Source organism: Emydura macquarii, unplaced genomic scaffold (genome assembly GCF_026122565.2).
Source record: "Emydura macquarii macquarii isolate MOO-44397 ecotype Brisbane River unplaced genomic scaffold, CSIRO-AGI_Emac_v2 contig_212, whole genome shotgun sequence".
Taxonomy (NCBI): domain Eukaryota; kingdom Metazoa; phylum Chordata; order Testudines; family Chelidae; genus Emydura; species Emydura macquarii.
Genome location: NW_027130349.1, coordinates 11,140,001 through 11,153,500, shown reverse-complemented (window position 1 = coordinate 11,153,500; position 13,500 = coordinate 11,140,001). Strand labels below are relative to the sequence as shown.

At 37.4% G+C, this 13,500-nt stretch overlaps 1 protein-coding gene across 2 annotated transcripts in view; it reads right to left on the bottom strand.

Moving 5' to 3' along the window:
* The window catches only part of MTCL1 (microtubule crosslinking factor 1), a 166,531-nt gene that overhangs the window by 46,704 nt on the left and 106,327 nt on the right, over positions 1-13,500 (bottom strand). For both annotated transcript variants that reach the window (XM_067547669.1, XM_067547674.1), the window contains exons 7-8: positions 4,761-4,883; positions 1,079-1,309 (exon numbers count right to left, since the gene is read on the bottom strand). In XM_067547669.1, the coding sequence (XP_067403770.1) occupies positions 1,079-1,309; positions 4,761-4,883 (354 nt within the window). The remainder of the gene's footprint in view (positions 1-1,078; positions 1,310-4,760; positions 4,884-13,500) is intronic.

Here is a 13,500-nt window from a genome sequence, read left to right as displayed (position 1 = left end):
GCATTTATAAATGGCCACTCCTGAGGATCATTCAGTATGTCTAATTTGGTAGCACAAACACCTGCAGCAATCAAAGGCCAGAAAATGCTGAAAGAAAAGGTGACATGGACAGGAGGTACGTAAATATTAGCAATGCATAAAACAATCACTTAGAAGATGGTTTCAGAATTATATGAACTGAAATGATAATTCTCCCCACCACAGGAATATTAGCTATAGCAGCAGATTGAGAAAATGCCTCTCTCCGAGTCACTTTATTTAATAAGGCCAAGATTTCCCTAAGTGTGTTAGTGATTCTGGATGCCTTCTTTCAGAATGGTGCTTACTGTCTGAAAATCAAATGCCTTTTAAAGTGTCTCAAATTGGGCACCCAAAACCACTAGTTACTTTTGAAAATCTTGGCCTAAATTATTAGGTCCTCCATGGAGGAGTACCACGATGATAATGTGAGTGCTGTTAATGGTGATATGTTTGTATGGGGAAAAGGAATCAACGAGGATGAATCACAGCTGAATTCCCGCAAGAAGTTGTGTGACTCTACTGCCAGTATGAAAACAGAGCACCTCTTCTTCATCTGTATTCTCGAGGGCTTTTTGAGGAGTACACTGTACATAAATGTGAAAAAAGCAACATCACTCAAACCCATCTAAACAGATTTTAATCCATTAGCCCACTAATGCACTTATCCTTCCAAATATAATTCTGAGGTCCCATTTTAGAAATCACTTTCGATTTTCATTTTGTTGTGAGAGGCGTTTTTAGGGCCATGGATTGCTCCATATATTTGTACTAGCTGGGAGTTTTGTTTTCAAGATGAAAGAGCAGTAATTCAGAGATGTAATTTGGGTTATCCCTCTTTACAAAACTATTTTTAAAAAGGCCAGTAACTTTAGCTTCAAATTCCATTTCAGTCCCTTTTAAACTCACGATTAGGGAGGTGCTGATGCAGCTCCCTAGTGATTGAGTCGAGGTTTGCATGTAAAATAGGGATAATTGAATATTCATCTTGCTCTTCTCAGAACTAGCAACCCCACTCATCCTTGAAGTTTCACTCCACTGAATAAGATTGGCCAGTTACCTCCAGTATGTCCTCCCCTTCCTCTTCTATTTGCTTGCTTTGCTGCCAGTGTTTCAGCAGCCACTTCAGTTTGACATACAGGAGGAAGGTATTCTGCTTGAAATGCCTGAGTTCTTGCTGCATCAAACTTTTCTCCTGACTCCAGGTCTTCTCCTCCAGTTTGTTCTGCAAAGTCAAGCTTTGCACTTCCAAATCTTTCCTCCGTAAGGTCTGCAGATGCTCCTCTTCCAGCTTTAATGGAACAACACACACAGTATCAATAGGGTGCTGCTGATAAAGGCTCATTGATTTTTTTTTCAGTTGAGTCAGAAACTGAAACCTCAAATTTTAATCAATATTAGTTACTGAATTTGGCATGGGCCCTGACTTTTGAAGAATCAGAACACCACAGTTTATAGACCTCAATTAATTAAACATATACAAATAATCTGCTGAGGAAACGTACAGTTCATTTACTTTAAAGATGAACAATAACAATGCTGCTACCTAAAACATTTTTATGTCCCACATACTTTCCTTCCTCTCTTCATTGCATCTTTTCAATTGTTCTCTGCATGGCCCTAATCCTACAACTGCTTCATACCAAGCTCATTTAATGACTAAATTTCCACCTACTCTTATAAAATGAATGTAATAATCCCTACAACATACAATAATTCTAATTTGCCTCCCCTCCCTGTGCAGTCACCCCTGTCAAGAATGTATTTCACCTCACTCTCAAGAAATAGAGCTCCCCTGTTTTTCATATTCAGTATCAAACACAGTCTTGGCCTTTTTACATTAGCACTGAGGATTCATACTTGAAGGACTGTGAGAGCTGGGTCATGGTGAACTCCTACAGTTTCTGCATAAGGCTGGAGCACAGATGCACACTGTGGTTGAAGACACTAGCATGCTGAGACTCAGCATAATTTGACTGAGTTCCAACCCCATAAGCACCAAGAATAGCTCACAGTTGGAAATTTAAACCCAATTACAATTTATTTGACATCAAACTTTGGCCATAAAAGTCATTCTTCAATGCAACTTCTTCCTTTGTAAGTGGAAAAAACAGGCAATGGATTGACCTAGCACCAATAACAGTTACATAAATTACCTTTCAGCAGTTGCATACTCCTGCATGAATGCCAATATATTTCTGTTTTAACCGAATACGGATTCTTACTGATGAGGGAAAGGCATTTAGAAAAGGAATGTAGAGCCATTATAGATAGATGACATTTCATACTGTTTTGTTTCCTGTCATATCATGAGATTCTATGAAATAACTGCCTCTCTTCTTAGCTACCAATCCAGAACAAATGAAAGCCATAATAAACTAACCATGACAATGCCTTAAACCATAGAGAATATATCCTGGAACAAACACCTTCATAGCTATGGAGAACACTTGGAAGGAAAGTGGAAGTGGACAGAAAACCAGACCAATTATTTCTATTAACATTAAAAAATGCATCTAATTTCCCCTACAACATTTAGAATCCTATTTGCGACCTGCCATTCCATTATGAACATTTCACTAAATAATGAACCCTAGCTCTTCCTTTTAAAAATGTATGCCCTGTCATAATGCAAAAAACAGCACCTATGCAGATAAGCTAACAAAAGCAGTTCTCCAAAATGCACATACAGCATGTTACCTCTTCTGTTAGCAGGATTTTAGAGTAAAACGGGTATATGAATAAATGCTTTCAGTAACAGTAAATCCTTGTAAATAAATTCCTGATTGAATCAGGAATATTTTCTCAGAGATATGCAATGTACAGGTTTATAATCTATTTTAAAAGTAGTTTAAACAAAAATGGATAATATGGACCAAAAGTGTGTGTACAACTCCCAATCATGCACGTGGAGTTGCATCCGAAGGGCAGAATTTAGTCCATTGTCATTTAATATTGCCAGAAACTATATACTAAAAAGGGAACTATTGTAAGTTTAATTTTTGTTGGTGTAACTGAATATAACTTGGGCTAATAGAGCCTTGTTCTATTGAACTGAATTGAAGATATGGTTTTAAAGAGCAAGGATTTATGAATCATTTCCACCAGAAATCCTGGAAGATGATTTAAAAGAATTTTAAAAGAATGGGCATAATTTCAACTTCTCTAGAAGAATGAAGAATCCAGAAGATACTTTTATTCTATTATTTCTATTGTAAAATAGAATCCTGGGTTTTGGAGGGAACAGACACTTCAAGTCTGAGTGTTTTCTTTTTTAAAATGTTTTTTTATTGATGTTTACGAGATATAATGGGCTAATTCATCCCAGTTTATGATTCCATAAACTCTGGCAGAGGGCCCTGTTAGAGGAAACTCCACAGGGGGTTAGGCTATGATAGCGGAGAGCAACTGCAACCTCAGACACAAAAGGGAACTTTTGAAAAGGATGCATGGCTAATGCAGCTGGGGAGGGAATCAATTTAGTGGCTCCCTACAGTAGCCTCAATCAGCAGAGCTCCAATGGAGTCCACATGGTAATTACAGCTGCCTCTGGCAGAAAACTGATAGAGACCAATGGTGTGAACACTCAGGCACAATGAGCTTAGTTGGCACAGGGAGATGAACTTTATGCCTCTGAGTCATTTATGCTGAATTTGGTCTATTAAGTATAATTAAAAGAAAACTTGAAGTAAAGTATATAGTATTGCAACCTATCATTCCGTAAAGCTTGGCCTGTTATCGTAAGAACTACAAGTCACAAAAACTACTGGTCAGGGTGTACGCAGGAACAAAATGTTCATTGCTTTTGGAGGGGCACGTCCCGTGGCCCCGCAGCCGGAGGAGCTTTGTGCCCCTGCGGCCGCAAGGCTGAAGGAGCTCTGTGTCCCTGTCAATTACTGAAGGGGGCTGTGCCCCTGCTTGCCCCCTGCTTGGGCATGCCCCTGCTAGCGGTTGATATTTTCCAGTCTTCAAAAAGGCAGGGCACATATAGTCAATTTCATGTTATGTACACTGAACATGAGCAATAGAAGACAGGGAAGCAAAGCACTGAGAAATAAAGAGGTCCTGATTATACTGGTGTAACTCCACTGACTTCAGGGAGTGTCTGATTTACACTGTCTAAGTGAGATCAGAATCAGGCCTACAACATCCAGCTGTGCTCCTGGAGTTCAAGCAAGTGCTGTTCCATTGTCTCATGGAGAGCTGAAGGGGTAAATATCACCTTCTGTGTAACATTTCACTTCTCTGTGCCTCCCTTTCCCCTTGCACATTTTGTCTGTCTTGTCTATTTAAACAGTAAACTCTTTGGGGACAGGAAGTCTGTCTTTTCTCTGTGTTTGTATAGTGCCTAGCATCATGGAGCCCAGTCCTGGCTGCGGACTCTAGGAGTTACTGAAACATAAACAGTAATGGTAATAGTAAAGAAAAAAGAAAAGGAGGAGGAAGAAGCAGCAACCGCTTCTTACGTGATCACTAAATAGCAGCTCATGAGGTTTTTTTGGCTGATACTCGAACAAGAAGATACACAGGACACAAAGATACAGAAATGGGGTCAGTTTACATTCAACCAGCTTCCAGATTCTTCACTTGCTCAGATAAGTGAAAATAAATAAATAAATTTGGCACCTTTGGGAGTCAATAGTAGTAACATGTAGCTACAATACACTTGTTTTTGACAAACCACGTTTCACTATGCAGGCTCTGGCCAAATGTCTTTACCAGTGGATGGGTTTTGTATTTACCTGAATGATTCTCTCTGTAAACTTTTCTTGCTCCTCTTGGTGAAGTCTCGTCTCCTGCTCAAGCTGAGCCTGAAGCTCCTGTATCGATACATTCTGTTCAGGTAAAATATGGGAATCCCTGAGCTGATCAGTAGGACAAAGGGACATGTTTAGTGGAAAGTGTGTCTTAATGCTGTAAAAAATCTGTAGGACAGACATCTGCATGACTTACAGTTATACATACAGTTATAAGCAAAGCAGGGTGTGCACATATATAGTAGTGCCTTAAATACATGTGAGGATTTCCTATGTGGTTTTCTAATAAAATATAAAAATAAGATCTTAATGTTACATGTTGCACATTCCCTTCAGGCCTGATCCTGCAGCCCTTAAATAAGCAGTCTCATTGAAGTAATTGGAACTACTACAACAGGGTGGCAGGATCAGACCCTGTTTACAAGCTACCTATAGTATCTAGTGGTGTATCCATCCACTGTGACGAAAGGTATGCACTTTTAGCATCCTTGCAGAGAGATCTGCCATACTGTCTGTATTTTTTTTTTTAAATAATTTAGATCATGTGATCTCATTTATAATCCAACAAATATATTGTAATACATAATGTTCCAGGTCAAAAAGGTCCCTTTCTTCAGATATAGGACAGGCCTCTGTACCTTACTAACATTTTTACTTTGAAAAGTGACTAAAAAAATCAGTTAGTTGAATCCCTGTTTATAATGTTTCAGTAATTTCCATTTCAAGTGTACTTAGTGTACAAGTGAAAAACATCTTTATTCTAAATGTTAGTCTTGCAAACTCACCCTGGGATCTGACCAGACTTCTCAAATCTCATTTTTAGTGACATTCCTCATTTAGTCTCAAAATTACTTATGTTCCATACCAATTAGGTGTCCCCTTCAATTTTATTAACAACAATTTCAATCATGAGCTAAAGTTACAAACTTAGTTATTTACACCAAAGAAATTAATCTCAGAGCATTTAGTTTCCTGCACTAATGACTTTTTGTCATTTTGGGTCTTTACCACACATTTAGGTCTTGGCTGATTCCCAGTTATGGATTCGATAGTCAATCTCAGTTCTTTCCTTCCTCATGTAACAACATCTTGATATGGATAACTTTGCAACACAAAAAGGAAACATTTTTAGTTATTTGTCAGAGCAGAGACAGGACTAGGGGTTACAGTGGACAAGAAGCTGGATAGGAGTCAACAGTGTGCCCTTATTGCCAAGAATGCTAATGGCATATTGGGCTGCATTAATACGAGCATTGCCAGCAGATCAAGAGAAGTGATTATTCCCCTCTATTCGGCACTGGTAAGGCCACATTTGGAGTACTGTGTCTAGTTTTGGGCCCCCCTCTACAGGAAGGATGTGGGGACAAATTGGAGAGTCCAGAGGAGGGCAACAAAGATGATTAGGGGGCTGGGGCACATGACTTATGAGGAGAGGCTAAGGGAACTAGGCTTGTTTAGTCTGCAGAAGAGACGAATGAGGGAGTTTTTGATAGCAGCCTTTACCAAACTGAAAGCAGGTTCCATGGAGAATGGAGCTAGGCTATTTTAGTAGAGTTGGGAGAATAACTTTGTTTGACCCAAAAGAGATTTTTTCAATCATTTTTAAAGGGCTAGATTCACAAAATGGGAGGAGAGAGGAGCAGATGATGGTACCCGCCTTATAACTTTAGCCCAATACTCAAAGCACATACCTGGGATGTGGGAAACCTAGATTCAAGGATCTTCCACATCATAGGTAATGCACTGACTGCTGGACTAAAAGTACTAAACAGGGCACTATCACCACCACTACCTTCTTCTTCTCCAGCCATTTTGTGGAATGGCAGCTAAGTCTTGAAACTATTAGTTGAATTTATGTTCAATTCACAAATAATTTTGGGTTGACCAAACCTACATTTTTCAGCGAATAAAGTGTTGGTCTAAAAAGTTAAGCCGTAATCTAATTTTTAACCCCTCAGCCTGTATACAGAAACTGACCAATGCAAAGTTATTGTATTATCTACCAAGTCTAATTTTTCTTGTGTATTAATACATCTACCAACATTTTCACTACATAAGGCCAAATTCTGGTGTTGCAGGTAGATGGGAAACAATTGATTTCAATGGGAGCTGCATGTGTATGCAAAGGTAGATATTTAAAAAAAAAAAAACCTCAGGATCTGGTTATATAATCTTCAAAATTCTTTGAAGACTAATCTCTTCTTGGTGCGCAGGGTGCATCAGTTCAGCTTCCCCAGGCAGCAAGAGAAAGATGTTTTTCTTCAGTGATCTTTGTGTTCTTTTTCAGTTTTTCTAATTAAGGTGCTTCTAGAACACGATTTATGAGAATCAATGCATCTGGCCAGCTCATGTGCAATTTCAGAAAAACATGTTGCCTGCTTCATTAATTTGAGATTATCCAGATCCATCTAAAGTCTAGCTGCAATTTTATCGGGTGAAAACCACTATTCCACTGGCAACTCTTTATTGCCAATAATAATACTCATTTTTAAAAAATCCCATGTGGTTTAGGAAATGGAAATAGCAGGATTCGTATAAAAATTTGTAAGTAATTATTTCAAAATACATAAAAGTACATTTGATTTTTATATCACTCTCTCTACAGTAATGTCATAATTAGGGGTGAGAAAAAAATTGTCTGGGGGTTCATGAAATTGGAAGCTGAAAATTCTTATTAGGAAGGCGTTCTTTTGTTTAATCACTTATTAACTTTACACTTGTATTTTCTGTTTCTGTCTTTCTCCAACATGCCTTTACTTATTTGATATGTCAATAAAAATGTTATATTGTAACTTGCTAGAAAGGGTAGATGCTCTGTTCTTCACTAGTGTTAATGGGAGTTACTTATCTCTATACATATCAAGAGTAGACCATGCCACAAAATTGGGACAAGAAAACAACAACAATCTCTTATGCCTTTTATCGATAAGATGGCAGCATGGGTGTAGCTAGGTTTCTGGGAATCTTGAGCATATGAAATATGTAATAATAGTTAGAACTACTGGTGAAAGATTGACTGCACTGTTAGAAGTGATCGAGTTTTATAAGCTCTTTAAAAAGGTTTACATCTTTTCTTTGACAATCAGCCTGCTTCTGGCCTTATTATGGAGGATGAATTTTTTTAAGCAATACATTACTTGTGCTATAATGTAATTTAGTATACATGTGAGGAACTACACAGCTTTCCATCACACTGAAACTCAAAGTTTCTTCATTTCATTTATGTTATAAACATTGGGCTTGGTTCTGGTAAGTGGCAAGAACTCTGATTAACTTCAGTGGAGATTGGGGCTGCTGAGCACTTCATGCTCACTGATTGTACTTTGAATAAAGAACATGAAAATATTTATAATTTCAAACTGTCTATTTATGTATGCAATTTTAGGCACCTGGAACAGTGTCTGTGCAATTCTGCATGCTCATCTTTGCAAATCAGGCCCCTAATAAAACTACAGTATTGTGTTATTTATAGATATTGTCTACCTAAGTGTTATGGATTTGTTTTGCAAGCAGCACTGCTATGGCACTGGGAGAAAATTCACACACAACAACTCGGACAGAAACCACTAGGCGCGAGTTCCATTTACCATGGTGTCCCAGATAAAACATACACTAAATAACACTCTAACATTAAATATTTAAGGACATGAAGTCACTAAAATAAAAATATACAAACACAACAAACACAACATGAACTACAATCTAGCATTACTTCACCACAGCACTACTGAACAGCACACTATATTTGCATCTTGATAATGATTTAAAATTTTCAGTGAACCCAAATTACATTTTCCAGAGTGCTTCATTTCTTGTCACATCTGAAGGCCAGTTCTAAATCTCTGCGTCTGAGACACTGAACTCCCCCTCTCACCTGTTTTCACTCCAAAAGAAGCTAATTCATGCTGATTCCCTCACCTCAAAGGACATTTAAACAAATACCATCTACACAGCCAGGGTTTTGTCTAAATATTACCCATTGCACTAAAAACTGTCTGCTCCCAATGGAGCTGACAAGAGGCAGTCTTAACTATTATTCTTGTGATAGTGCCTTATGGTTCAGTGATGACTTGGCTTTACAAGTTTACCACACTCCGCAAGTGCAAGAAGTTTACACAAATTGGTATATGATAAGCCACCCAATGACCACCTCACCACCTTTTGCTAGACCACAACCAATGCCAACATGATTAAAATTAAAACATTTGATTCTTTTTTCCCCTTTGTTGAATCTGCTTTTGAAGGCTTTTTAAACATATCCAATTTGATTCTTCTTAACTGGAAACTTGACCAGTCTACATGCAAGAATTGATGATGATCAAATTTCACAGGCTACTTGTTTTTAGTAATTTTCCAATTCAGAGGCAGCAAAATGATGATTGAGGGGGGTGGATGGCTTTTTCCCCCCTTCTTCCTTTGAGGAAGCTAAACAATAAACATCTCATACTACTAGTCCATTACATGTAGTATGTCCCTTTCGTATTTGGACCCCACAATAAATACATTCCAAAATGGCCAAATTTACATTTGAAATCTGAATGCTACAAGTACACAATAAGCTAAATTTCATAGCAATTTCTCATGCATTATACATCACTTTTGCATATGATACACAAATTCTCAAAGGTTGCAGTCTAAATTGCACCCAAAAAATTAGTGCATATACCCCATTGGCAGTGAAAATAGGTCATTGTGCAGTTATCTATTTGTGTATTTGCTTGCACAAAGGGTGCCTGATTTTATTAAAACATTTAAACCCTAACCTTTGAAAATCTGGACCATTATTTGGATAGTACACAAAGTCCTAATGAGTTCACTTAGACTTTGGATAGTAAAATTTACATCATAATGGGTCTTTCAGGCCATTATATTGTCAACCTGCAGTGATAACTTACATAGAACAAAAGAATATTATGTATCAAAGCATACCATTCTTACTACCCCTAATCCTACTGAGAAGGAATATTGTGAGTAATCTAGTACCAATTAGTCATTCTGTTTCCCACAATTTTGAAAAGTGATGGGTATGTTTTCTATTTTATGGCATTTTGTTCAGTACAAATAATATGCAATGCATGAAGCATTCATTTGCTTCCTTGGGAAGATGGAATACTGTATCAGTGGAAAAAGTGAATTATGTTAAAAATTTCAGCACATGGTTGGGATATATTGTAAAAGTCACATTACTGAAGAACCCTCAAATGGATTTACAAAAATTGCATTAAAGGAATGCAAAGAGACTGTTTGAAACAAACCAAAACATGACATACAGCATAAAGTCTGAAATTCTGCCATATCATAGCTCTGATTATACAGAAGATCCCATGTAGATACAAAGTAGGAATTAAGGATGAAGTGACATATTTCACTTGCAAATACCTATAATTGGTTGATTTAAGTTCACCTCATAAATTAGTTGAATATAGCTGCTGAGATTTAATATGAGTAGAGTAAGTAGCAAAACTAGATAAAGCAATTTTCACTAGCCCATTCTAAAATCTAAGCATAAAACATCTGTCATTGTTAGCTTTTACTCCTAGCATCTGGAGAAAACATTTTTCATGAAAAGTTACCCAAAAAGATTTTTTAAAGGATTCTGCCTTGGTCATGCTTTGTGTTCACTTCCTGCAAACACGAGAGTGGCAAAGATTTCCTGGCATATTTGTTCGCAGAAAGTAGATGCAAAATATATGAAAGTTGTACATGTGAGTAATCACAAAATCCAAATTTAAATTTTATGCTTGAGTATATGTGCCAGAAGTGCTTATGCACTCATTCAGCTGAGAAACAGAAACAATACAATGTGTTTTATCTGCCCAGCTTCAGCTAATACAACTTGAGTTTTAGAACAAGTATCAAATATTCACAGCAAACTGTTCGTGATCAATCCGAAGATAAAAATATTGGAGAGAAAACTGTCTACTACATTTGAAAAAATATGAGAAAATTGCATTCTGCTTATAGCTATTCCACTAACAGAAAAAGAGGTGAAATTTATCAGATGATATATTATTTGTCAATTTTTCACTCAGCTCTATAGGTTGCCATAGCAATCTTTGATCTGTGCTATGCATTTGCTTCTTAATGTATTGTGCTACCTTCTCTAATCCCTCTGCCTCTTTCAGGATAACAATTCTTGTTTATTCACTCGCTTTCCCTATGGATTTTACAGAATCAGTTTTCCCACCCACCATAATAGAGCTCTGCTCAAACTGTGAGTAATGTATTGAATATTCACCTCACTGGGTGCCGGCCTCCTCCCCTCTGCCAAAGCAATTCAATTACTTGTTTTGAGCAAGAAAACAAAGTTCTGTTCTTAAGACAATTTCAAGAAATGATTTCCCTTGGACTGTGAATCTAACTTAAGTCTTTAATACGCATAGACATTCTAATAATACTGTTATACTAACAACTGTGGTGCAAAGACCAAACAAAGCCAGATGTTTACAGTTAGGCTACTGGGTAGTTCTGGCATGAGACAGTCTGCATCTATTGTATTTAATCAAACAATTAGGCTCCCTCCAACAATGCTTATTTTTAAAATAGTTTATACAGGAGAAATGGGTAAATGGAAGCTGCTCAGCATTTCATGGAAAATGTTCTCTTTAAATTTGGCTTGGAAAAAATGGACTTGCTTGCTTACAAAAGAATTGTTTGCATAACTGAAACATGTCTCTCTCTCTTTGAAAGGCCATGCACAGTAGAAAGAAAGCTACTTGGTATCACTCACTGGAGCTGTGTGAAAATTTTCATCTCCAAAGTAAAAGTAGACAAAAGTTTACTTTTTGACATTTCTGCTTTTGGGCATGAATTTACTAGCTTTTCATCTCTCTCTCTCTCTCTTTTTTTTTTTTTTTAACAAATTTGACAAAAATAACTTTTTGCTTTTGAAAACTGTTTTCTGCTCACTAAAATTGCAAAAAAAAAAAAAAAAAAAAAAAAAAAATGTGACATAGTACTTCCAGATTTTGCAAGCTCAGGCTCAATGAAAATAAATTTAAGAAAGGAAAAGCAAAACCAAATTAAAAAAAATAATAATTTGGGGAACTTTATACTTCACTTGGCTCCCATTTTACTAGTTTTCATAGAGTCCAAGGCCAGAAGAGAATATTAAATCATCTAATCTGACTTCCTGTAAAACTCAGGCTATAGAATTTCACCCATTTATCCCATATTGGACCCAATAACTTTGTAGATATCTAGCTCCAAGGTGGAATACTGGCTGATCTGCATGGCATTTCAGATCAGCGGTCTGCCCAATCGTTTTAACATATGGTAGTGTAATGTAACGTTCCCAGTAGGTTCTATGAACTTTATTTAAACAAGTGTGCTTGTCACTAATGCCTTCTTACCTTGGTCCCTTTCTGAGTGCCCCATCCACACTCGCCTCTCCAGCACAGGTGGACCTCAAGTTGATATTCTTGTACCTTCAGTTATAGCTACCTGCTTTTCTGTGCCAGGCTAAGGTCTCCTTGAGGTGTGAAAACCACTCCCATCATCTGCTCAGCTTTTGAGACAGTTTACTTTAGGTAACATCTCATTTGGTAGATGGCAAACAATTTGTGCCAAAATTACCCAAATCATGTATCTTGATAAATATAGGGTTTATTTACAAGATGTAATACAAAGTGAAGTAAAACCAGACAGCAGGGAACTACTAAACAGTAAGAGTGTTTAAACAGAAAGATTTTAAACATTAATTTGAGTCATTTTCTGATCCATACTTGCTGTAATTCTCACTAGGGACAACTGTTCCAGATACATTGAACCAAAGGACTCAACTACCTCATTTTCCAGTTTGACTCCCAATCACTAACATACTGATATTTATGTTTTACCAGATATCCATTTTGAAGTTTACTTTTGAGGATAAGGAGAGAGAGGCTACTAAACTATGAAATACTTCTTATGCTGTCACCACCCACTGCTGTCAGGAAGGTAAAAAAACAAATTACCTGTGCTCAGATGAAGGAGAGCCACTTTGCCTTTGAAATTCAGGATGCAATTTAGCTGTTTGGCCACCAGCCAGTGAAGAGCTTGCTTTCCTTCCCACCCCCCACTTCTGATCTCTACTGCCTATTGCCTCTTAATCACAATTACCAGCTCTCACAGCCAGCATCTTCCTTCTTCCAAACTGAATTATTTGCTTCATGTATATATTAAGGGCTTTGTCTGCACGGAGCTTCAGAAGTAAAGAGCCATAATTAAACTCAGCTCCCTTAAAGATTTACTATTTCCATCTAAACCAGTTTCTAGGTTTGGCAGGCCAGTGTGAATGGGGCTAATCTACAGAACAAAGTTTAAATGCCATGTGCTAGCCTAGGTAAAGAGATTGACCAGACAGTACAAAAAGAGTTGAAACCATGTTGTAGCCAATCTGTGTTTATACCAAACTGGTTTAAACTACATTTTAACCTGGTACAGCAAAGCGTGCCTTAAGCCAATGAATGGGGGAGATTTTAAAATAAAAATGTGTTAGCTTGTATATTTGACAAACATACAGGTATGTCAAACGTACTGCCGTCTGACAATTCTGTTTAAATAATTTTTTTTCCCTTTGATACTGCAAGCTGTCCTGCTGCCTGTGGGGAATCACAGTACTGTGCACAATGATGTCACATCCTGGGCACCTCTAGCCTCCAAATATTTTAAAATCCAACAAGGTAAAACCAGGGGGCACAGCCACACCCCTCTCCCACAGAATTCCTGTCAGAGAATGTATTGT